At 39.9% G+C, this 25,079-nt stretch overlaps 2 protein-coding genes across 3 annotated transcripts in view; both read right to left on the reverse strand.

Moving 5' to 3' along the window:
- Positions 1 to 3,944, reverse strand: part of LOC117491560 (solute carrier family 45 member 3) — a 35,212-nt gene extending 31,268 nt beyond the window's left edge. Inside the window, exon 1 of one of the 2 annotated variants that reach the window (XM_034141611.1) lies at positions 3,854 to 3,944. The gene's annotated coding sequence lies outside the window, so the exon portion shown is untranslated. The remainder of the gene's footprint in view (positions 1 to 3,853) is intronic. The other variant, XM_034141612.1, reaches the window with a different exon arrangement.
- A 1,239-nt stretch (positions 3,945 to 5,183) lies between these two features.
- On the reverse strand, positions 5,184 to 24,248 carry cunh12orf4 (chromosome unknown C12orf4 homolog). The gene is made up of 14 exons (XM_034141930.1): positions 24,153 to 24,248; positions 23,216 to 23,406; positions 22,247 to 22,392; positions 20,600 to 20,781; positions 20,305 to 20,404; positions 20,050 to 20,171; positions 17,895 to 18,001; positions 17,507 to 17,704; positions 16,673 to 16,801; positions 16,375 to 16,443; positions 16,019 to 16,221; positions 10,618 to 10,675; positions 9,451 to 9,518; positions 5,184 to 7,654 (listed from the first exon to the last, which is right to left on the reverse strand). The coding sequence occupies exons 1-14, from the start codon at positions 24,158 to 24,160 to the stop codon at positions 7,562 to 7,564; spliced, it is 1,674 nt and encodes a 557-aa protein (XP_033997821.1). The 5' UTR covers positions 24,161 to 24,248; the 3' UTR covers positions 5,184 to 7,561.
- Between the last annotated feature and the right edge of the window lie 831 nt (positions 24,249 to 25,079).

Consider the following 25,079-nt stretch of genomic DNA (forward strand, 5'->3'; position numbering starts at 1 on the left):
ATTCATATTTTCAATCAGATAACCCTATATTAAAAGAACAAAGATAACCAAAATGGCTGAATTGAATATGCCATCATCCTTTCACACCAATTAAAATCAACCACGGTCCGAGGAGTAATCCCTGGGGTATTCCTGACAGAAGTTCAGCCATGTACATCCTGATCAGAGGACTTTCATGAAGGTGTATAAAATATTAAGACACTTAAACATTGCGGTATTATATTTTTTGATACCGTTTCGTTCTCAAAAACTAGGTGAATGCATCTTACATTGATAACATATTTCAGGACTAAATAAATAGTAAGAAAATGTTTACAGTATGGCGATAGACATTGTTATCCCTGTATTATGATGCATATCCTAAATGCTTGCCAATATATAGCCCTAGGTGTGCATGTAATGGAACAAATGACTTAACTGGAGTTTCTGTCAACCCTCTTGAATACAATTCTTTGTCACGGCATTAAAATGGAAACTGGCTGATAAAATTCTCAAATAACAACAGTGGAAAAGTTACCATAATGTCACAAACAATGAAAACTCTGAATGATAACAATGTCACAGAGGTGACATTCCTTGGTGGTAGGGATGCTGTCATCTTTTATTTGAGCTCCAGCCCATTAGAGAAGCCAATAGGCGCTCATCTCTGTGATCCAGCTGGCTGCAGAGCACTATTACAGGGAAACAGTTTGGACTTTGACCTTGCAGCCTGCAGAGAGCTGGGAACAACTTATGCGCCCCTCTGCCTCCCATCAATGAGAGATCCAGGAACCAGACAGGTTTCTTAATATTCAGCCCTTTCCCCCGCTGTTAGTGAGTTATGGCGCTCTAATAATGTGCATTCCAGCACTTGCAAGATTTTCCCAGTCTGTGCGCAGGTGTTGCTTTGCCTTTGATTGGTGTTTGTTGTACTCCAGGGGGAAACATATAGGGGACAAAAAAAGAAACTAACACTTTTTTAGTGTCATCAACTTTCTTTTACCGTTACATGTTTCTCCCTCCTGCTGTTTCAACAAATGAGCTCAGTGTTTTTACAATGATTAGCACTTGAGGGACACATTCACTTCAGCAGGCAATGTGCAAAGCCCAAGTGGTTTGAAATGTTTGCCTATGGATAACAACAAAATACAGAATTCAGAATCTAGAAATGAAAATAATTGGAGTTCACACAGAGACAGAGAAACCCGACAGCATGGATTCTGTCAATATAAAGCCAACAGCTCAGTTTACATAAAACCCCCAAGGCAATTGGTCCGACGTAAGTGCAGACAAGGTTTCATCTAAACTGACAGAAAATCAAAAAAGGCAATATAATACATAAAACTGCGGAACAGTGACAACTAGGATACATCTCCTGTGACAACAAGAAGTATAGAAAGACACAGTTTAGACCATTGAAGCACTAATCTGGCCAAACTACGACATGAAAAGCAATGTAAAGAAATAGGATTGTCACGAGAGCCATACAACAGCACTTTTCCCACTGAAGTGAGTGTCTCCTGCACGTCTCTGATGTGAGAGACAACCATTGAACAGATCGCATACCTGTGATTGTTCATGGCTACACACGATCCGAAAGCAACAGCAGCACACAATGCTTTGAAGAGGACAGAGCTTAAGAGAAAGGGGGGAAAAAGTAAAATACCCTTCCAGCAGAAGCTCTTCAAGCCCTCCCCATTAGCTAAAAAGAAAATCACACCCACCACATAATCCTCTACCTGCCTTCCAGAACATATGCAGAAGTGTGATTCATCAAGGTGTTCACAGCGCAGAGAAGTAGAAGCGAGAGATAAACGGCCTACGAGTGATTAAAACTGCAAAGCCTTCAGTCTGCCTAAGTAGCTCGGTGTCCTCGGCGATGGGTGATTATCGTGCGCTTGGCTTTGGGGAATGTGAGACTGTCAGAAAGCAGTCGGAGAACAGCCAGCTGGTCTAGCCACATCATCCCGGGTGAAGCAGCATTTCTATCACCGTGGAGCAGATGAGCTCTACAAACTCCTCCTGGGGCGACACTTAGAAAGTAGTGCGCGCTAAGAATGTGGCTGCTGCTCTGAGATCAGCCTTTCTGATCAGAATGACTGCTAGTCACTGATCATTCATTAATGCTCATATTCTTTTGCATGAAACCTCAGGGATCTCACATGGAAACTAGTTTTGTGTATACTAGCAGAGGACACAATCGGACTTTGTATCATTTTAAACAAAAAGAGTTTGGGTTTGTAAATGAAATAGTGTCAAGAGAAGAGCTGGCGGGGCAAATAAGGCTAAAGAGAAGAGTCTATTTTCAGGGGTATATGAATAACACACTTGAGTGGACCATGGAGAGGGGAAAGAGGTCTTTGTGTAGCGGCAGAGTCACGGTCATGGTGACAATAAAGGTCTCTCTGTCATGGGTTAGAGCGGTTTAACCTTTTGATCTGCTTCCTTCTTAATGTGGTCTTTGAATCTTGAAGGGTCTTGTACAAGTCAGAAAACAGATTCAAACAAGCAGGGAAACTTTTAGCTCAGGACTGCAGCTTGAAGGAGTTTACTTAGTACAACATGTAGTTTACATTCCTGACATTGTTTTCCTCTAAATAAAGTCATTTACATCAGACAGAGGCTTTTAAAAGTGAGATGACACTAAGGCAATGTGATTCTTATTGAAACAAATGTCAACAGGGTGAAAATAAAGTGACAAAAGTATGTAGCATCATCTTTTTGATCACAATTGTGTCAATTGCTTTACAAATAAACGAGATGGTAAAAAACAATTAGACGACAGTATTTAATACACGATTTTAAAATGTGAGTCACTCTAATTTCGCCATTAACATTGGTTAATGTTCTGATACTTCTTTGTGCTGACAATCACAACATTAAAGAGAATAGATATCAGTGAGTAATCCGTTTCACAAGGAAGTTGAAGATTTGTACAGGAAGAATACATGGAAATGGTGAAATAACCATCTCTGATTCATTCATCACAACAAATGCTGACGCACTGTTTAACAAAACAAGTTCTGGGGAAAAGTGTTTCGAAATTGGGATCTCGGCCAACGTTTTCCAATGAAGCCTTCTTTAATGCAGCACAATCTTATTTTTTTATTTTGCCATGAAGTGTGTGCATCTGCATCCGCATCTCTGACTCTCAAACCTACTATTTGAAGCCTCTAAACCCAACAAAAAACCACTCTATCATTTAAAGTGCTTTATGCCATTGCCAGTTGGAATAGTTAGGGAGCCACTTTCCAAAACAGGGTGTCCTCAAACGCCTCCACCCCCATATATCCATGTGTCAAAACAGCGGGGTTCTCGCCAACACAGCGCCAAATGTTTACAGCGAATCAGACCAGGGCTTTCGTGTGGACGGAGAGAGGAGGTTATAACGGTCGCTAAGCGTGTGTAAAGTGAATGCCACCATGGCACTTGGCATCACATCAGTGTGCCCGGAGCCTGGTGGAAGAGCAGCAGGCAACCACGCAGAGTGGAAAAAACTTCCAGAAAGCACCATGCTGCTGGACCCTGGCTACTCTACACCTTTCAGCCGCAGGCTCGAACCAAACACAATCACACGCATCCATTTTCAGCTCTGACAAATTACTGTTTCTGACGTCGTATGGATTAGGAACAATAACCTGCGACACACGCCGACGCTTTGGTCGATATTTAAACCCCTTTTCAGCTTTTTTCGACGCGGTCCACCGTTAGGCAGCCACATACAATGAATAAGTTGTAACCCACACAACGACCGTCAAGTTATAAAGTGGCGAACTGCGTACGGTATGTGTCTTTTTAGCAAGGCTAACGATATGTTGTAGCAGTCAAATACATATATTACTCCATTAAATCACTCTGTTGAGTGCAACCTCACCTTAACTTAAGTGCAGCTCCGGGAAATCCGTGCAGCAACTTGCTCGATCGCGACGTATGGCTGTTGTTCAACTTGTAGAGAGCCAGACTCCCAGCTGTGACACCACTGTCAAGCTGCCTGCTATTACAGATACAACTTCCGGTTTGGACTTTCAAAATACGTGGACCGAAAGTGCTCGCAACTGGCGCCTTTTTACTGAATAACAACTTGTAATACTGGAACAAACAACACGGATAAATACTTTGAAATGCATTAATACTAAGCTAAATAAAGCCGCACATGATATGTTTTGTAATGTTTATTTCAATTTTGTAATGTTTATTATTGCCTCACACTCACACAAGCTTTTATTTCTTTAGCTAGAAAGATGGCAAGTTCCGGTACTTTCAATGCCGGTGAAGTGAAGGAAATAACCGTATAAAAACTGTTATTTAAAGCTCTTCTGATATTATTAGACCTATTTACTCACCATTTAAAAAAATACATATCTTCTACTTAATTGTAGTTCACAGCTTTGTACTACTTTTTCGTTTCTATCTCTCTACTCCTATGATGCATCCTTCCTGTATTTACCTTGTAAACAATACGTCTCACAGGTCATCCCACTTATTTTACAGAAAGAAAGCGCACTTTCTAATTTACTTAGATACATGTCATGGCTTTGGATCATTACATGAAGGCTTATCCATGTGGGGGAAAACAGATAATGTCTTCCTATGACTATATCCCTCTTTTCACTAGCTTCTGCACTATATTCTGGATTAATATCATGCTGTTTTTGTAATCTTACGCATTTTAATTATTAGTGAACCATCATAATGTTTTTCCTCCTTTAATGTCCGTGTGGGCCCACCAGATTGTTATCCAGCCACTGCTGGCATGCCATTCCTCAGACTTGTAATTCCCAGGCATTTTAAAGAAGTGAGGAAATCAATTATCACTGAATAATTCTACTCTGTAAGGGAAAAACTTCACTGGCAGCGAAAACGTTACTATTTTCCAAGAAAAAGACAAGGTTTCCACTTACAATTGTCTATTTTCATGTGTGAGAAAACACATTGATACAATGTTCAATTAAGAACAGAGAAGATTTTATGGTTTATGTCTATGACTATGACATACGTTAGGTTTCTTGTTATTTTCCTTAAGGAACAATTATTACAATTCTCTATATGTATATATTTTGTTTTAATTAATCATACTTAATATTCTTCCAGCCAATTGTAATGTCATCTTCTCTCTGAGGCTTGGCCTTGTTTTATTAGCTCTTTGGTTGTCTTAACCTCTAACTGATATCATGAATAATGATCCAAGATTAAGAATTACAATATTTTATTCCAATGGCCTATCAAAATTCAGTCAATATTTCTGAATATAAACATTCAGAAACCAGAGCAGTGTCTAGACATCCTCTCCTGAGCTCACCTGAGCTAGCTAATGTTACAGCCCAGCCAATGAGGACCCCATTTTATATGTATGTTTTTTGCACAGCACCATCTTGTTCCATTATATTGGAGAAAAGGCAGACAACTCTATGCACGATATCTCCAACAATGGGCAACTCACAACAATAGAAATTGATTTAAAAAAAAGCACTGATCCTTTAAGAGGAAAACAATTATTTGGGGTGAACTGTCCCTTAAAATTAAAAAGGCTTCATGTGAAGCTTTGCCGACCTCTAGTGGGGGTTGGTTCTGTGTTGTAGTTCTTTAAGGAAACCTCTATAGGAATTCATACTGGTCATATCAAGTGATTGAATGTTGCTCTGATCATTTTCACTCATGTGACACAGAAGTGAGAGGAGGGAGAGGTGGACCGTCATGCTGAATCGGCACACTGCGCTCTCTTCTCAAGGAAACCCAACACTGCAGGCCACTGAGACCAATCCCAAGAATGACAAACACTCGCGATACATATTCTTACAATTTTGTGGGTTACCAGCATGGCAGCATGATATAAACAGTTGCAGGTTTCAACATGCTATGTTGCTATTCAATCTCATAAATCTCTCAGGGCTGCTGGCCTTCTTGTTTTTATCTTGAGAAAAGGGAAGGCAACTTGCTTTGATTGCTAAACTCTCAACTCTTTTAATCTTCATAATTCCACCGCTGAACGTGGCTGTGGCAAACTTTCCTGACATGCTGAATTGATTACAGTCTGTCTGAAATGGCTTAGAGGCCACCAATAGATGAAGGAGGAATGCAATTCCAATGAATTACGTGGATTATTAACTTCAGAGAGATTATGTGCCGGTGGATAACCCATCAACACTAAATAAAATGCTGAAAGAAATGCCACCAGAAGTGTATCATTGGGGAGAAAAAAATGTAAGTCAGTCAAAATATCAAAGTTTGTCATGAGCTTATGAGCTTAAGAAATTGACATATCAGTTGTACATGTATTAAAACATAAAAATGTAAACATATATAGTAAATATACAGAGCACACATTTGATTTAAAGTGTCACACATTTGACAAACCTTAACAGCTGAAGATGCGAGACCACTGAGGATGGATGTTCCAGAGGAGCCCTGCTAACAATGAATATGAACATTTCTTGAGATGAATTTCCACTGGCGACAGATGCTGCTTTACGTTTGTATCTCTTTTAATAAGAGAAGTGCCTGTGTAGTTACCCTTTCACATCTTTGTCTTTAGGAACAGTGCCATCTGCTGTTACAGAGGTAGAGGGGAGGGACACACGCAAAGAGTGATCCTCACTACAACTCACTGCAATGCAGTATAAAAAACACCTGTGTGTTGCTCATCTCAGCAGCAACAGCATTCATTTAGGACTTAAAGAGCCACGTTTAGTTACTTCTCTCTGGTCGAATCAGCCCTTAAATATAAAGCTACATTTTCATTGGTTAGACTCCTTGTGATCATACATCAAAACTAATTTGCAAACAAAAAACAGATGAAATGTGGGACCGAATACTGTCCATCAAAACACCAAAAAATAAAAGCAGAGATCTGTGATGTTATTTTTATAACCAACATAGTGATATTAGATCCATCTGTATGGTAATGTTTAATACAACATTACAATGGTTGCTATAACAGTTAGGTCTCACCTGTCTAATGGCCATTGCCAGTTTCATCTAGCTTCATCGCTTTAGTAAACTATACTGTGTATTCCAATTTACTTTTTCGCTCCGTTGATGGCAATTTCAGTTTGTATCAGAGTTAAAACAACTTAACCACCACAATGCTGGGTCCTTGTTGTGCTGCAGCTCGAACATGCGTTAAGTTACAGATTGCAGCATTAAAGGAAACTGAAATACCCACTGGCGGCTGATGTCATGATGTCATAAAACTCTGTCACCATGACCGCACCCCGGAGGCCTGAAATGATAATTGCAGCAGCTGCTTTGGAGAGCCACTGAATCCCGTCCTCTCTCAGTAACAAGCATCTACAGCATCAGAAGGTGCAAAATAACAAGGCTCAACAACTGGATAGAAATGTTCTATCTGGTTTAAAATCCCTTCTTTTAAACCACTACAGTAAGCGCTTTGATGCTACCATATTGTGTTGGCCCCGTTTGAATGAATAGGGCCTACTGTATGTGCTACTTCATCAAACCTCCACTTATTTATTCTACAGTTCTTGATGTAAAAGAAAACCTTGTTGTATAATTGTTATTATAAATGAGTCTCTGTTAGTTGGAATGCCTCGTGGATGCAATGTGGTCCATCTGTATCCATCTCTCAGTGCTTTGAGGTGAGGGTCAGGGTGGAGGAGACACGGAAGATCTGAGGCAGCATGTTGCTCAACTGGTAGAACATCTCCTCTGAGATACTCTGTCGACATGAGAGAGACACAAAGACAGGGTTAGTGAGAAACAAGGGACTGAAAATACTGAGCAGGGCATGTTAATAATACATCCAGGGTCCATGCGCGACAATAGATGTGCAGGCACTCAATTCAACTATTTTCTTATAGCTTTTATGACATGTGGAGATACCTCAATAAAGTTTTTTTGCTAGGCTTAAGGGAACCATTGAACCGTTTTTTTCTTGATAAATTGTTTCAGGAATGAGTCTTTAAACCTGGGAATGAGTCAGCATTTAAGCATTCCCAGTTCCCTCGTCTTGAAGTCTGAGGTTTTTTAACGTGTTTTTGGTTAGAGGCCTTACATTAGGTCTGTGGTTAACACACTCTTAATAAACTTTTATGTTTTGTTCTACAACGTTAATATACGTCAGTGAATACCCCAGTCGTAAATGTATGACAACTATCAAAAAATAGGGGACTTTAAAAAAGGCGGTTGCTAACAAGTGGCTAAATGAGAGGCATTTAGCTTAGCTGGGATGACATGAAGCCCTGGGACCGTTATAAAGTTAATTTGTAGCCTAATGTTTGCTTTACTTACAGCGAGTGATTTACACTTCAAAAATTATGAAAGTGTTGTTAATATGTGGAGAACATTCTGCATGAAAAACATGTAAGTATCAAAATCGTTTTGTTAACCACAGATCAATATATTTATCGGCATTATTCCATAATCCAATGGTAAAATCCCATTGCTTTTTGTCATGGAACCAGTGCGATGCTAACTTCCAGGTCAGCCTACAATAACTATTCTGCCCATGACAACAGCAATACATCTGGACTGTTTTTGTACAGTCAAGTGTTAACAGCCCCTTTAGTTCAGTGCCCTTCAGTTCAACATCAGAGGGTCTTTTTCCCCCCTGAGGGAACAGTAGTCAATACGGCGAAATGATGCAAGCTCAGGCAGCTGTGATTTAAAAGGGGGGAACATGATTTGTCCCTAAGCATCGCCACCTGTCAAATAAGAATGTTAAGTATTAATCTGTAAGCATTCACGCATCATTCATCCACATCCACACAGAGAACAGGGCGTACATTTAGCCGGCGCGTCTCTTTAAAGTGCAGAAAACAATGTTGTTTCAGAGGTGCTATTTTGAAAGTTGTCTGAGCATGTAGCTGAAGCCAGTCAGGGTCCTTTGATGCCGCTGGTTTTATCCTCTTAACCTGTCAACATGAGATTGTGCTTTAAGCTGTGCTGCCTTCCCGACAAACCACAAAAGCTATAGGCATACAACATCAAGATAAGCTAAAAAAAAATAACAGCTTAGCTTCATCCAGCTCTGCGTCACAACTACTTTAAAAAATATGACAGAAAACCTAGCTTCAAAGCTGATGCTGTATGTTCATACATTTACTTTTACATAAAGTTAGAGCTGGATATTCAAGGCAGTCCCAGATTACGCCTCAGTGTTGGGAAGCTACACGTTAATACCATTTCTTAACACACAATTATAGGGACAAGTCTCCAAGCTTTCTTTTATGGCAGTAGTGTAAACATTGGTCAAGAGAACCTAAAGCTCCATAATCTCTGATTAATGGCGTGCTTTTCAAACAGTCTCTCTTCTCTGCCTGCATTCAAAGCTAGGTACTGCAAGCCCAGGTGTGCCTTTTGTGATGATGTGTACATGCGAGGCCTTACTGTAAGTATACACTTCTGTTGAATTAACAGAGATCTGCTGGCAACGCATTACTCAAAGCATGAGTGTGTGTCGACTAAGCTAAGAGTTGAGGAACCAAAATGACATGTATAAGGTTCTGCTCTTACCTTTGGCACTAGAAACTGGACGGTGCGTGATATTCCTCCATCCCATGAGGCCATTTCCATCATGAAGCCTGCAAATAAAATCAGATTCAAGTTAATTCACATATATCTATCTGCAATGTTCAGTGTATTCTACTGCTGGGTTATGCTACAACCTCACAATAACAATACGAAACATTCAACACGATACATGTTTATTTTAAATAATGACTATGTCCTACGAATAATTTACTACAAAAACTCTGTCTCCCTGGTGCATAGAGTTTTTCATCCATTCTGTTAGTCTAAATGCGATTACTTGTTTTAAATGTAAACATGCACTCTGTGAAATGTGGATTGGTATTTGCTGCAACCTTTTGGCTTATTGTGCAATGCATCATAGGTTTTTTTATTTTTTCCAAAAGGCCAGACACTTTATACAGCACTCATATATATATATGCTCGTCTGCAAAAAACGTTGTGGATAATGCAGCACTGAATTTTTTTAAGCACAGCCATAGTTTATTAAGGTGTTATTTCATTTTTGTAATTATACTCTTTTGTATATCTACCATCCCTCAAGCTGTATCGTCAAGGATCAACTTTCTCAGTGTTGAGCGACTCACAATATTGTGATACAGTATTGTATCACACTATCTTTTTGTTGTTGTACTGAATCGAGTCTTAAAAAAAACTATCATTTTTGTATGAATAGTTTACATGCACGGCTCAAATATATATAAATAAAACTTGATTTGATTTGATTTGATTTGATGCACGGCTCAAATATTTTGCAAATGGCTGTGTGTTGTTTTTTAAATGACAGCTGTCCTAAACTTAAATTGTATATATTTTTTTCATTCAAAATATATTGCCTTACTTACAGTATAGCAATACATTGCACTATAATGAATTGTTATCACTGTATCATATCGCACGATTCTTGCAAAATGCACAGCCCAAGTAACAACATGTTTCATTCATCAGCTTTGCATTATGGGAAATGAAAAACACTGTCAGTGAACACTGGTACATTTCCTCAAAGAAGAAGAAAAGTATCATTTGCTCTTTTAACTTTGAGGGAATGAAAACAAGACCTCATGTTTTAAAGAACAGTAAAAGGCTTCACAGATCTCTGCTATCAAATGTCAGCTTGGAATTTAAAAGAAATCTTCAGTAAAAATAACTTACCTTTGACACATTTGAAAACCAGCTCTGCTCTCTTAAGACACCACGGTATGGTCATCTCCTGCAGGGGTAGGGAAATAGAAAGGAGATAAATAAATAATGCTCAAAATAATAAAAGGCAGAGGAATGTATGTTGATTACATTGGAGTTGAATACGTTAACTGTTAAAATTGTGTTACATGATTGACCCAACTAGACAGATTCCAACGCATGTGTGCAATAGTGTATATATATTACATATGAACTGGGTCAAAAGTCTCCTGTAATGTGACTGTATCTAAACTCAACATGTTTAAGAGCAGGCATGTCTTCTGCATGCCTGTTTCCAGTCTGCTGCACACAGTGACCTCAGCAGGAAGTCATCTCTGCACAACCTCTGATCACAGCGTCAGAAATTAGAATCACAACACATTATTTATCAGGGGGAAATGGGTTTAGTGTTTTGCACCCATTCCGAGTCAACAAACTGGGCGATGGCAGGGTGTCATCGAGGCCCAGGCTAAGACCTGTGTTTACTGTGTTACCCACAAACTATTTGCCCTTAAGATAAACTGAGCAATGGATCCTAACAATAGGATAGTATAGAGTCAAGTTTCATGAATCAATTTCAAGGCGTTATTGTCATGTGCACAATAACTACAGTGTCGTTTTGGCAATTCAATTCCTCTTTTAACAATGCAAATGTATGCAAGACTTTAAACAATAAAAATAGTGCAAGGAGAAACAGAAAGAGATATAAAACAGTGCTGGAGACTGTTGCAAGTGACCAATGTGCAAGTAAAAGCAGACATAAGTTAACTATATACATTGAGAAGACAATACAAATTATAAAAACTGTACAGTGGAATAAAATACTGCTTATTGTAATAATAAACAGTCTGTTTCTTATTAGTATTGAGGTAGGAACAAGTGCTGTTGTTGCTAAAGGAAAACGTAAGTCTTTGCCAAGCAATTGAGGCAATTGTTTTCAACCAGAAAAATTAACATAACAAATGTTTTACCCGTCACTGTCTGGAAACTTAAACTTTTATCTGATTGGGATAATATTCAATTTCCTCTCTACAAACTTTTAATCGTGTATTTCAGCATAATTACGCAATTCTCCGTTCCTTTTTCCACAAAATGCTCAGGGGAAACAGAAACACATGTAAACATAAGACTAAGAGGCACAGCTCTGTTGTTCTTTGAATAGGCGTGTCCAAACAGGCACACATCTGCACTAAATGGCAAACTAAAGAGAAGATGACACAGGAGAAAGTTTGGAAAAAGTGGAACCAGAAGCTATCTTATAGGTGCGTTCACACCGGAGTAATTTGGAGTACTTTTCCCACAATAGTTCATCAGAACTACGATATATTTGCGTTCACACCAAAAAGCCCCAGGAACTAAAGTAGCTCAAATTAGTTCATCAGACCCGCTTTTCAGTCCCTGCTAGAGAGCAGGGACTGTCGTGGGAGAAAATAGTTCGTACGTCTGATTGGCTGTGCGGAATGCAAACCACGCCCCGTACAACTCCCAAAAAGTTTGATAAAGCAGCCATTTTGCTTGCACGCATTAAAATCTCAGCGTAGCAACGAAGAGATTACTTTTTTGCAAACCAGCAGTTGGCAATATGACAACACCAAAGAAATCAGTGGAGCGGTGGAGTGATGATGATGTGTCGGCGCTTCTGGATATTTACGCGGACGACGCGATCCAGGGACTTCTGCTGAAGGCAGTTTCCAACGCGAAAATGTATGAGTGTATTTCGCAAAAGTTAGCGGCCATCGGAATCGTCCACAGCGCTAAATCATGCCGGGACAAGATAAAGAAACTGAAGCAGGACTACAAAAAAATAAAAGACCACAACAACAAGAGTGGTAATGGTCGGAAGACCAGCAAGTGGTACGATCGTTTGGATGCTTTGCTTGGCCACAGACCAACATTCTCCGGCACCGCAAAGACCATCGCTTCTAGCACGATGGGGTGGGAGGATGCAATGGCGGTGGAATTGCCCAAGGACGACGACGAATTAGGTAAAATATACTACATGCACTGCACTGTTTTAATCTGCACAATAATGGTCACATATGTACTTTTATTGGCTCGGTAGATCGAGCTAGCCATGCTAGGCTGAATTGGCTAACAGCTAGCTAGCTATTCTCGGCCGCTATGTCATTTGCTTCACTAACTCATGGCACTAATCGAATGTAAAATATACTACATGCACTTTACTGTTTTAATCTGCAGAATACTGGTCTCAGATGTACTTTTATTTGCTCGGTAGATTGAGTTAGCAATGCTAGGTTGAATTGGGTAACACTGTTAGCAGGCCGGAACATAGCTAGCTAATAACAGCTAGCTAGTTACCATCCACAACACCCTGCAGGATGACCGAGTGCCAGCCTTTGCGGTTGAAATACTCGTTGTGGTATTCCTCTGGTCTCAGAATAGGGATGTGTGATCCATCTACTGCACCTACACACTGTGGCACACCCCATCTGCCCTCAAAATATAACGCCATCTCCTCTAACTTCTCAGAGTTCGGCCATGGCATGAACTCAGGAAGGAGTAGCGTCACAACAGCGGAACAGAACTCCTGCACACAGCAACACACCGTAGATCTGCCGACTCCAAACAAATGAGAGATGGTTCTGTACTCAGAGTTGGTCGCAAGTTTCCACAGTGCTATGGTGATTTTTTTAGGCACGGGTACACACTCCCGGTAGTTGGTGTTGCGTCTCCCCAACGTTGCTTCCAGGCGCATACAGAGGAGTTGAAAAGAGCACTTGGACATTCGGAAATCTTTGATCCACTGCACATTGGTGTACGTTGGCACCACCTTTTCCCACCAGGCCGATGTTTTATTGTTCACCCAGAGAAAGCGCGGGACACGACGCGTTCCATAGTATTCGCATATCTGGAACACATACAAAGACACAAATTAGCCCTACATAACTCCATAAATCCTACATTAGATAGTATTAATGTGATTTAATGAACGTACCATTGCTGTTCTTTGGGCGTGATAATGGTCTTCATCCTCAGCTGTCCTACGACGAAACATGTCCATAGCGTGTGCTTGTCGTCGTCCAGTCCTTTTGTTAAGGCTTCTTAACCGCCTTCGCCTCCGAATCAGCATTGCTATTGCATTTGAATGGTCGATCTGTATTTGTGGCTGAGTTATTGGCTTAAATAACTCAGTTATGAAGCTGTGTAACACGAGCACCAAAACCACAACTTCAGTCAACTCCATAGCGTGTCTGACTGAGGTCGGAAGGTAAACAGAAGCATACAGCGGAAGCGGAAGTTTTTTTTCTTCTTCTCTCGGTTTTTTGGCGGATTGCAACTTTAAGGTGCATACCGCCACCTACTGTACTCGCCGTGAAGTTGTTTGCGGCCTGCCAGTAAAACCAAAGCAGAAGAAGAAGAAGAAGAAGTGACGTCAGCGGCTCATTTGCCTAATCCACCCCCAGGAACTCATTTTGGTGTGAACGCGATCTGCTTTAGTTCATCAGAACTAAAAGAGCTCTCATGAACTAAAGTTCTCATGAACTATTGTGGGAAAAGTACTTGGTGTGAACGCGCCTAATTAAAGCTCATCTGGTTCCTGAGGCTTCAAAAGTTAGAAGTCTTTGGTTATTTGAACAAAGACATGAAAAGATAAATTGCACGGGGCATGTTGTGGCATGAGCGCGCCACAGACAGTCTTAATGAGAATGTGTACTCTCATGTTCCGAATAACCCAGCTTCCCCCAAATTTCTTTTTGGTGTCTATCTACACCGGGATCCTGAGTCGTGGCTGATCCTGTTGCTGTGGTCCTGAGTCCTGGATCGCGAGCCCTGGATCCTGAGTCGTGGCTGTGCCTGTTGCTGTGGTCCTGGATCCTGAGTCCTGGATCCTGAGTCCTGGATCCTGAGTCCTGGATCCTGAGTCCTGGATCCTGAGTCCTGGACTTCGAGTCGTGGCTGAACCGGTCTCTGCGGTCCTGCCTGACTCTCATCATACTACTTCCCTGATGGCTCCCACAGGATTGTTGACATCCTCGTGGATTCATCTTATTATTATAGACACATGCATTTCCAAACATTTGGACTACCTATGTTGTAAATGTATCATCTCTTCGATTTACACACGGCATCTATTGCACGTCTGTCCGTCCTGGGAGAGGGATCCCTCCTCTGTTGCTCTCCCTGAGGTTTCTCCCATTTTCCCCTTTAAACTGTGGGTTTTCTCTGGAAGTTTTTCCTTGTACGATGTGAGGGTCTAAGGACAGAGGGTGTTGTATTGTCATACTGATATTCTGTACAAACTGTGAAGTCCACTGAGACAAATGTAACATTTGTGATATTGGGCTATATAAATAAACATTGATTGATTGATTGAATGTACCTTCCCTCTAAATAAATGATCAGATTATGATGTCTAAATGTTTCTACAATCTCTAATTCCATCAAATTCCAGCAGATTTTCTTTTCCGTTCCAATTTACATATACTATAAGAGAGAAATAATCCTTATTGTGTATTTACCAAATGTCTTTTTGATTTGGACTCAGGTCATAACTGTTTAACCTGGTTTCAAACCTGGTAAATGTGAAGTTGAAGGCCTAGGATGCCGCGAGCGCAGTAGGATGAAGAGGAAGAAAAGAGGACTTTGTCAACAGCCACGAAAATGTGTGTAACTAGCATTCATCTTCCCATCCACAAATAATTACCACTGCTTATGTTAAACATAGAAGTACAAGACCAAAGCAGATAGAAGTACGATAATATGGTTAAAGTGTAGGCCACTTTGGGAAAACCAGCAAGAGTAAGGTAGAATTTAAATGTTTAGAACCAAAATAAATCCCAGCCTCTCCCTTCAGGCTTCTGTCTAAAGTCGCTTCCCAACAAAACTAACTGTATCCATGAGACAAGTACCCCATGTCTCATTCACATATGAAGAAAGATATAACTATAAAGTGAGAAATCTTTGTCTGTGGTAGCACCGTTAGATAGCCGCCAGCTCAGCCAATGTCCAGTTACAGTGGCCCTATTATGCTTTTGGGGGTTTTCCCTTTCCTGTAGTGTGTTAAATACGTTTTTGTGCATGTAAATGGTCTAAAAACACTAAAATCCCAAAGTTCCCTCCAGAAGGAGTTTCTCTCCCACAAACTCCCCCCCTGCCTGAAACGCCATGCAGTATGAGAAAAATACTGAACACTAAAGCATGAAAACATGTCACAGCAGAGGTACAAAATGAATATGATCCTAAACATGAGTATAATAGGACCCTTTCAAGTATTGTATTCAATTTGGGTTTAATTATTCCCTTGAGGTATCTTATTACTACATTATTATAATCCCTAAGAAATGTGTTTTGACGCTGCTGGAGAAAGAACGAGTGTTAGATCACGTTTCACGGTGCTCTCAGCTGCTCTCACCTCTGACATGTCGTGGACCAGCAGCAGAGGGACGGTAACCGTGGTGACGTCTTGTGTGCAGCAGACCTTCAGGATGTTTCTCAGCCCCATGATGGCCGGGTCTCGCGCCGTGATGTTTCCTGAACGCACATTATCGTCCACACACAGGTGGAAGACAGCATGGACCTCGGACAGGTTGGAGTGCCGCGAGATGTAAAACTCACCTTGAGGAAGGAAGAGTGTCAAATATTACAGTATGCAAAACTACTGTAGTCAGAAAATAATATTGCTAAATAATGTGGGATTAATGTATGAGAGATTCTTTGCTCTGTTAGTCTAAAAAAGAGTCAATTTACATATTGATGGGTATTGATTACCTGGTAAGATGTTAGATGGATTTCTTTCAACATTTTTGTTCTTATCGTCACCTCCATTCCTTGGTATCTCTGTAAGGATAAACATTGAAAATACAACAAAAGTAAGCATGTAAAATGGTGAAATTGATCAAATTAATAAATGTGCATAAATGTCTTCTCTGTGTCCAAGCTTTTGATTGTTTAGAGAAATGTAAATCAAGAAACAGTTTTGAGGAAGCATCTGTCTTGCCTTTCGCTTTCTTATCATCTTTGAATGTTTGGTCTACATTATAGCTGTACCGGAGCAGCCCAGTCTCACCTGGCTGTTCTTTCTGCTTGCTGCTCCGCTGGGCTCGGGCGTAGAGCAGCACCTGCTGCACCTCGTCCAGCTGTGCCTCCAGGAAGGGAAAGTGGAAGTCTGTACACTCCTTCGCCACAGTTGCAAATTCTGAAGGTCAACACAAAAAGACAGGGATGAAATGATGCATCAAATAACAGTTATAAAGCCAGGGCTCTTCTTTGTTATCATGTCTCCAAGGGTGCTCCAATGAAATGGCTGATATTCATTCTGAATAGTTTGATCATTGGTCTATATAAAGGCTAATCAGAAGAGCCAATGAGGTGACACATCAATTAAAAGAATGCCAATTCTCATTTGCCTGTTTTTTCGCCTGCTATATATAATAATATAATCTGATTGAAAGAAATTGAAGATCATTTGCATTCCATACTTGCCAACCTTAACAGTTTTCCTGTTTTGAGAGAGTACGAACGTTTATAGCAAAAGAAAAAACAAGCTTGTTGACCAGCGCTCAGAAATGGCTTATTTGTGTCCATGTAATCGGATCAGCCAATGCGGTTTCTTGCGATCGGTGAAGGCCACAAGGATTCTAATCAGGGCACCCCATGCTGTATTGCATCTCTAAAAGGATAAAGTGTCTGTTCTTTAAATAAATAAATAAATAGGAGTGAAAGAATAGTGTAATCCTCACAGTAAAAGTGAGAGGTAATCAGTGAGTTGTGAGTAGAACCAAAATAAAGTCAGAATTCACTGGTGGCAAAATGTAACACTGTTAGGAGGCAAACGAAAATGTTCATCTTCCTACAAAACATCACCAACAATTTCTCTGAATATAAAGTATGTCCCCCTGACCTCTCTTGATGCCGCTGTAGGAGTTGACCCTGTTGTCCACCAGCAGCACCAGCCCACAGAGGGAGGAGGAGTAGAGCGACAGGGCCGTCTGCAGACGCCTCAGCTTTGCCCCCCCGCTGCTGTGCTGACGGTGTTTACAGAAGTCCAGCACGTCGGCCCGGACCAGCCGCAGGTTGTGCATCGTCTTCAGCTGGGCCCCTGAACACAACATATATATATATATATATATAGATAATTAATACACATGGATACATTTAGCACAACACTACTGTAGTTCAAAACAAGTATGCTTCTCATGAATAATGACATGTCTAAGTGTTTTATGCACGTGGTAACCGACATTTCAAATGACACAAAACGGTGTGAAAACACTACGCTAGAAGTGCACCTAGGTGTATGGTGAAGCTCTCCTCCAGCTGAGGCTGCTCCTCAAACATCCGGGCCCCGGGGTCTGCAACCTCCAGCAGCTGGCTGGGCTGCACCTTGATCTCCTCCCTGGGAAACAATCGTGCAAACAAGAAATGTATCAAAAACAGCGTGTTATATAGGGTCAGGGAAGAATCTGAAAGCATTTAATCCAGATAAAAAGTGATAAACATATTATATTTTCACATCTAGGGCTGCACAATTTGGTGAAAAAGTCCTATTGCGATTATGTTGACAATAAACTGATGGTATCATTGGTTCACAAAGATTACTGATCATTTAGAAAAGTGTATTGCATTGAAAGCCATATAAACCAACTTAAAGTATCAGATAAAATACAAAAATGTAAACACGGTTTTCTAAATAACTTAATATTTCCATTAATACATTTTAAAAAATGTAAGCATTTCTGCTAACTCTTTAGGTTTAATCAACAGTTAAACAATACATATCAACACTGTTTTCTTAATGTGTGGTGCATTCCTTTGGATAAGGCAGTGTAGCATTTTTGTTTAATTGTTTACATTTGTAACCCTATATATTAGTTGGATTTTCTCGATCAAACACTGCATTAATTGTGCAGCACTACTTTATACAGCTATGACAAATACTTTTTTTTGAAAACCCACTTATTAAACAGCAGTTTTCTGTGGCTACTTCCTGAACAATAGTACAAGAAATAATGTAGTACACAGTTTGATGACAAGCATTTTTCGGGATTCAGCATTTAACTTACAAAACATTTTGAATATCAAAGGAATCACCAAAATCCGTTCTGATTTCCTTCATGCTTTAAGCTTTGGGAATGCATATTTAAAAAGTGTTCAAAGTGCTGACGTCGAAGTATTAGGTTCCACCGTCGCATAACAACATAATGATATTCATCATTAGAAACAAAACAATGCATACTCAGCACTTTGCCTGAGGAGCTCTTAGCCTACAGGTCCCGGTGGTGTTTGTGTTTTGAAGGAAAATCCAATATATGCAGAGGAGAGTATGACCAGCACTCTGCAGGACCACATCACTGATAACCACTATTAAGATTTCTCCCCAACTCTTATCCCAATGTCAGTCAAAATGGTGCTGCAGAGCTGAGTGTCAATCAAACTAAGAGGAGTTTTTGACCTCACTTTAATTTCTATGTAAACGAGCTGTGTACTTCAAAGCAGTGTGTTGGGTTAGTTCTGCTGCAGAAGTGTGAGTTATAGGGGTGTTGATTCTTAAAAACAATAGTTTAATTATTGATTTACATGTAAAGATTAACTCAGTCTACATGTTACTTTACAGCCTGAAAAAGTATATTTTCTCAGAGTTTATGATTGTGTATTCTTTATACTATAAGAGTTTTTTTTAAACAATATTGTAATGCTTAAAGTATAGCAATATATTGAACGTTTTTTTAAAGCATTTGATTTGGTCAGTTTCATAAAGTTTAACAGGCTCCTATCGTCACTTAAATCCCTCTTTAATTTCACTAATTCTCCTGAGCTAGCTAATCATTGCGTTTACATCTCGCACAAAGAAAGTAGTTCCTACATAAAGCTGCTGACAACAACCTCTGTGGAATATCCTGAGTAACTGTGTTATGATTTCTGAAAAGAGACATTGCTGTTTACGTTTTTTATTGTGTTTTTGGCACTTTGAGCACCAGAAAAAAGCCCCATCAATTTCCATTATAAGGGAGAGAAGGAAGAAATCTCTACGACATATATATCAACCCTAGCCAACTCACAAAAATAATGTAGATTGACAAAAAGCACTACAGGTAAGAGGAAAATGTGCATTTTGAGGCGAACTGTCCCTTTAAGCTGAACTTCAACCCCACACTTAGTGCCGTTAGGTGCGTGCATTTTGACAATGGCACTTCAAACATTGTATTCATTCATTCTTCTATGCAAAGTAGCTTTTAACTAACCAAATTAAGGCACAAAGCACCTGACTCAAGAGTAATTATGTTGGATAAACACCTGCTTTACCCCGAGATTGAATAGAGCAAAGGAAATAACTAAAAGACTCTGTTAAGCTGCAGGTGGGTGTAAAGTAGATGTGCATACACTAACCATGATCCTGTTAAAAGACTGTTTGTGTGAGTGTGAACACAAACACTAATAACTCACGTGATCTGGCTGCTGTTGGACTTCTGCAGATCCTGGTGCAGACTGATGACCCACTGCTGGTACTCGTGCTTCTGAATGCCTGTCACCTGCTTCAGCTCACTGGCCCACTTGTTCTCCAAGACCTGTTTAAAGAAGTCAAACACTGAGGAACTTCATATTTTGACTAAACAGGCCCGGGTGAATTGGGAAATGGACAAATGTCTTTGGAGAAATTACAAACGTGTTGTGAGATCGAGGTGCACCTGCTTTTTTTACCTGTTGTGCATCAAAATGTTGAGAGGCCACTGCATTTACATCATGGTCACTCAATGTATTCCCCAGCTCGTGCATCACTTTGTCCATTTCAGATGCTTGCCTGACAGACACAACAATTATCACACATTTCAACAGAATAATAAAGAATTCAGCATCAAAATCCTCATCTACAGTGCCTTACAATATATATTATATATTTAACCCCTTTGCTATGACGCCTCTTAACTAAATCTGGTGCTACGAACTATATCCAGACAGAGGTCACATAGTTAAATAATAGTTCCCTAATACCAACCTCTCTTGGAGCTTCTTTAGCTCCATGTCTCTCTCACTGATGAGCTCGGAGATGCTAACAAAGTAGTTGTGCTCTAGGTTGAGGAGGGTATCTGAGGCAGGGGAGTGGATCAGCTCGTGGTAAACATCGGCAAAGTCCTCGTCCCAGCTGGGCTCCTCGGGACGAGCGTGTTCCAGCGTAGTCTGGAAGCGTCATAGAAGAAAGACACAAAATGGTCAAACAGAAAAATCAACTGAAATAATTAAATAAAAACTGAATTTAATTAAAACTGTTATTTTGGGTAATGATCTGCTGCACCAAAGTGGCTAGCAATATTTTCATTTTTTTCCAGAATAAAGTGCAAAAAACGACATCCTATGTGACCACAGGAAGATATAAACGAAGGGCAACACATGGTATATGTTCAGCTCTGCTCAATAAACACCCCACCCATAATTAGTAAAGCAGATCAGTATTAGAATGTGAAACCTTCTATTAATACAGGCTCAGGAATCCTCAGGCCACAAACACGGCGGACACTGGAAAGCTTCCATGTGTATTTCTGTGTGACTGCAGTGAAATGCAAATGCATAGTCAGGCCTTAAATGAATGTCTGAGTGCAGTGGAGCGGGGGGGATTTCACAACACGTGCTGAGGCAGCTTTGTCTTTTTTTAAATGCTCGGTCAAGTGACAGCAGAGTTCAGACTCCTGAACTTTGAAGGATCAACACAAAAAAACGTATTGCCCTTTCTAAAATAAGAAATAAGAGACGTTCACTCTCAGTGTTTGCGTAGGTGAGAAAACAATACTTAATATTAATTAGAAATCCACTTTTGTGTGTCACTAGAGTATTTTGTATTGATCCTTATTTTAAAGTGTTGACCCTACTCTTAAATGATGTGTAAGACGCCACCACATAATGGATCTCTGGGAAGAACCCATGAATAATTCATTTGCAGATGCACTGTACTACTTCATTTAAATTGCATTATTGATGCGTCTCCAAAGCAGGAGCATTCGAGGACACTTCCTAAACATCGCTGCAATACTACAGAAACGTAGAGTAGTGGATATTCGAGCAGGGTGAGTCCAGCAGCGTCTGAGATTACCACCGACCAAGAATAAAACATGCTGTCCACATTATTAATAGACATACATGTATTTCATAGAAATATCTTCCTTGAGTTTTTTAAGCGTTTTCTGTCATCACAAACTGAAATGATCGTCCGGGAAAGGAAATATAGAGAGGTTAAGATACCACGTGGAGTTATTTAAGATCTTAATATCCATGTTATATTTTTGAAATAGACTGTTATTTTAGCTGAATATTTGAATGTAATATGTAGAGGTTGTTGTTGAGTCACAAGGGCTCTGTGAGGGTGATCCATCTCATTAGTTGTGTTTATGGCCTTGTTCTCAAATCGAATATTATTTTACTAATAAAATTCAATATTTGTAGTCTACAACAGCCACAACATTGTGTAAAGCCAGAGTCAATAAACACAACTAACTAAAAAGCTAAACAGGCAAATGTAAAATAAATCCCAAAAGTTATCAAAACAGTGAATTTGTCAATAGCTGCCCATAATTATACGGTACATACATTCATACTGATATAACCCAGTTTGCTTATGGTTAAGAAACTGATGTTTATTTGTTTTGCACACCTCCACATAAGACCTGGTCCATGCGTTGGTCAGCTGGTTTATATCCACGTCTCCTGCTGTGAGTCTCTGCAGCGCTAGCTCTGCCTCTCTGTCATAATCCAGGATGGTCTCCTTCTCAACGAAGCTGGAAAGGGAGCTTTTTAGATCTGCAGAAAGAGATGCATACAAATTGAAAAAATAATTAGCATTGGCTAGATCCATTCCATTTCAAACTAACAGCATGAATGCTGACAGTACCAACTCTTTCCCCTGTGATATTCTTTGAATACTTTCATTTCAGCAACCAAATATGATGTTACTTGTCCAACAGGGTACATTTTAGTTGACATACTTGGGGAGGCTGGGGGCTGTTTAAGAATATTTTTGATCTGGTATCCTAATTTTAATGAATGTTAACCTTAGAGATTATATTTCTCACTGATTAAAGGTGGGGTAGGTAATTCACTTCAGAAACACTTTTTGTGGAATGCTCTTAACATCCCGATAGCAATGAATACATTAAATAGTTTGACAATAAATACATTAAAAAAATGTCATCTGTGGAAGCCGTGGCGCTGTAAAAAGCACGACCAATCATCTGAGCCGGCCCGGCTAAAATAACTGGATGGCCTACCTGCCTGTCAGCCTTCCATCTGTGCACAAACTTATCTCGTGCCCTCATTTGTCATGTGCGCGCGTTCGTGTTGGAGGAGGGGCTCTATAAGGAAGTCTGAAGGAAGGGGCAGATTCTTTTCGGCTGCGTACTTTCAAATTCTAGCGCACTCGAGCTGGTTTCTCCATTCTTACCTACCCTACCTTTAAGAACAACATTTAAAAAATGCCACTTCACGTCCATTATTAAGGTTGGGCGATAGTTGCAGTAAGGGTCTGCAAATCCCAGTTAATATCAACTGCACCTGCGATCTGGATAAAAATGCAAATACAAAAGTCCTCCATCAAGTTTTCTATTACCAAGAGCGGCAATCTCACCGGTTTCTATGTAGCAGGGTATTTTATGCAGCAGCATCAGGCGTCCATGGAGGTCATTGATGATCTCTTGAACAGGAAACTGCAGAGGCACTTTGAGAACACAGTTGTGTTGCCCTGCCCTGAACTCAAACACAAACTCCTTTTCGTTAGTACTGCTGGCTTTGCCTTTGTTCTTCTTCATGGTCGCGCAGCTGTGGGTCCGGTTGGGCATTTTGAGGAAGAAGAAGCAAAAAGAGAAAGAAGTTGAAAAGGGAAGGAGAAGGAAGACAATGAAAATTAATATGGTCTTTAAAAGATAGGTTGTCTTTATTGCACAAAGCACAATGAGCACCGACCTGGGCTGGCATTAACATGTTTATTCTGCACTACCCTGGCCAGTTAAAACCACATATTGCCTGAAGCTAACCTTATTACCTAATGATCGTTGACATCTTTATTTATGTATCTACAGTACGTGGGATAGGACTGAACAGTTTTCTTTAATTTCTTGCATGAGAATGCCCATTTTTTGAAATAATAATGTAATGACTATGATTGTTAAATACCAGTTCCTAATTAAATGTCTGAGAGTCTAATGGTCTATAAAAAGTGAAGTCTTCAAATTATGTGAAATGGAAATAAGCAAAGGAAACCACCTGACCCCAAACAGTACACGCACCACAGTTAGACTACTTAGTTATGAATAGCTTGTTTGACTCTAAGTGGCAAAAGACAAGGGTTTTAAAGTTTTTAAAGTCAATATGTTTAATTTCCCAATCATTGACAGCTACCTTGTTGTTGTTGTTATTGTAGCTCTATGCTAGCTAGCAGTGTAGCTAACGTTTAGGTACGACGCTAAAAAAGAGGCAGTGTGTCGTGGACATGTCAGGCTCAGGTCAGGCTGAGCAACGCTGTTTTGTTTTGGTGGAAATGTGCATCTTATATCAGGGATATTTACCTGGGCATGAATGAATATGATGTTTCCGGCTGCAGAGAAGGAGGCTCTCCTGTTTGGTTTAGTCAGCTGACAGCTGTGGTGTAGCGGTGTGGAGGAGCACTTTCGCGACATGAGCCGCATGGGCTTAGTATGTTTTTATTTATTATGTCAGCACTGCTATGTTTGAAATTGAAAGGTTAATAATTTGGATGATTCCATTTGTTTGTTGGGGTTGTTTTCTTTCACGTACAAAGCAGATTTCTCGAGCCACGAATCTGATGACCCTGAAACTTAATTTACCCGAGCGTTTCTCCTTTGACGTGGCTGCCCCCTGCTGGACAAACATGATACAGCCAGTATCGTCTTGATCAAAGAATAAAGAGTTTCACGGCTTTATTGTCATGTGCACTTTAGCTACAGTGTAGATATGGCAATGAAAAACCACAGGTGCAATAAGATCTTACGTTTTAATTGACTGTGCAAGTATACGAAAAGTATTATTACAATCTCAAATAATAACACATAACTATGATTGATAAGTCATAATTCTAAACAATATTTAACCTGTAATATTGTGTAACCTGATCAGCTTATTAGTACTGCCATTCTTTTTTACATAGCCCACTCAATGATAAGCTATTATAAAACAATACATTGATGTCATTTAAAAGTATTTAATTTCACTGAATCCATGTTTGTCACTGAGGGTTGAATTTCAAGGCTTATTTTGCTGTCCTTTAAAAAGATGGGAAAAAATGTACCATAGCATTTATTTTGTATATATAGTATACATAATACAAAATGTTAAACTAAAGAACACATACATCAACATTTTAACAATTATAAGAACTATACAAAATTACGGTGGGAAATGATGTATGCATATAGGTAACACCCGTCTATACTTCAATGTAGTACCATAACAAATAACATCAATGACAATAATAA

This window comes from Trematomus bernacchii, unplaced genomic scaffold (assembly GCF_902827165.1).
Source record: "Trematomus bernacchii unplaced genomic scaffold, fTreBer1.1, whole genome shotgun sequence".
Taxonomy (NCBI): domain Eukaryota; kingdom Metazoa; phylum Chordata; class Actinopteri; order Perciformes; family Nototheniidae; genus Trematomus; species Trematomus bernacchii.

What these genes read in the sequence shown, in the direction of transcription:
- cunh12orf4 (XM_034141930.1), bottom strand. An exon ending in ACCCTGCTACATAGAAACCG is followed by an intron (nt 22,393 to 23,215) that starts GTGAGATTGCCG and finishes CTCTTTCTGCAG; the next exon opens with ATCTAAAAAGCTCCCTTTCC. An exon ending in GGACCAGGTCTTATGTGGAG is followed by an intron (nt 20,782 to 22,246) that starts GTGTGCAAAACA and finishes TGACGCTTCCAG; the next exon opens with ACTACGCTGGAACACGCTCG.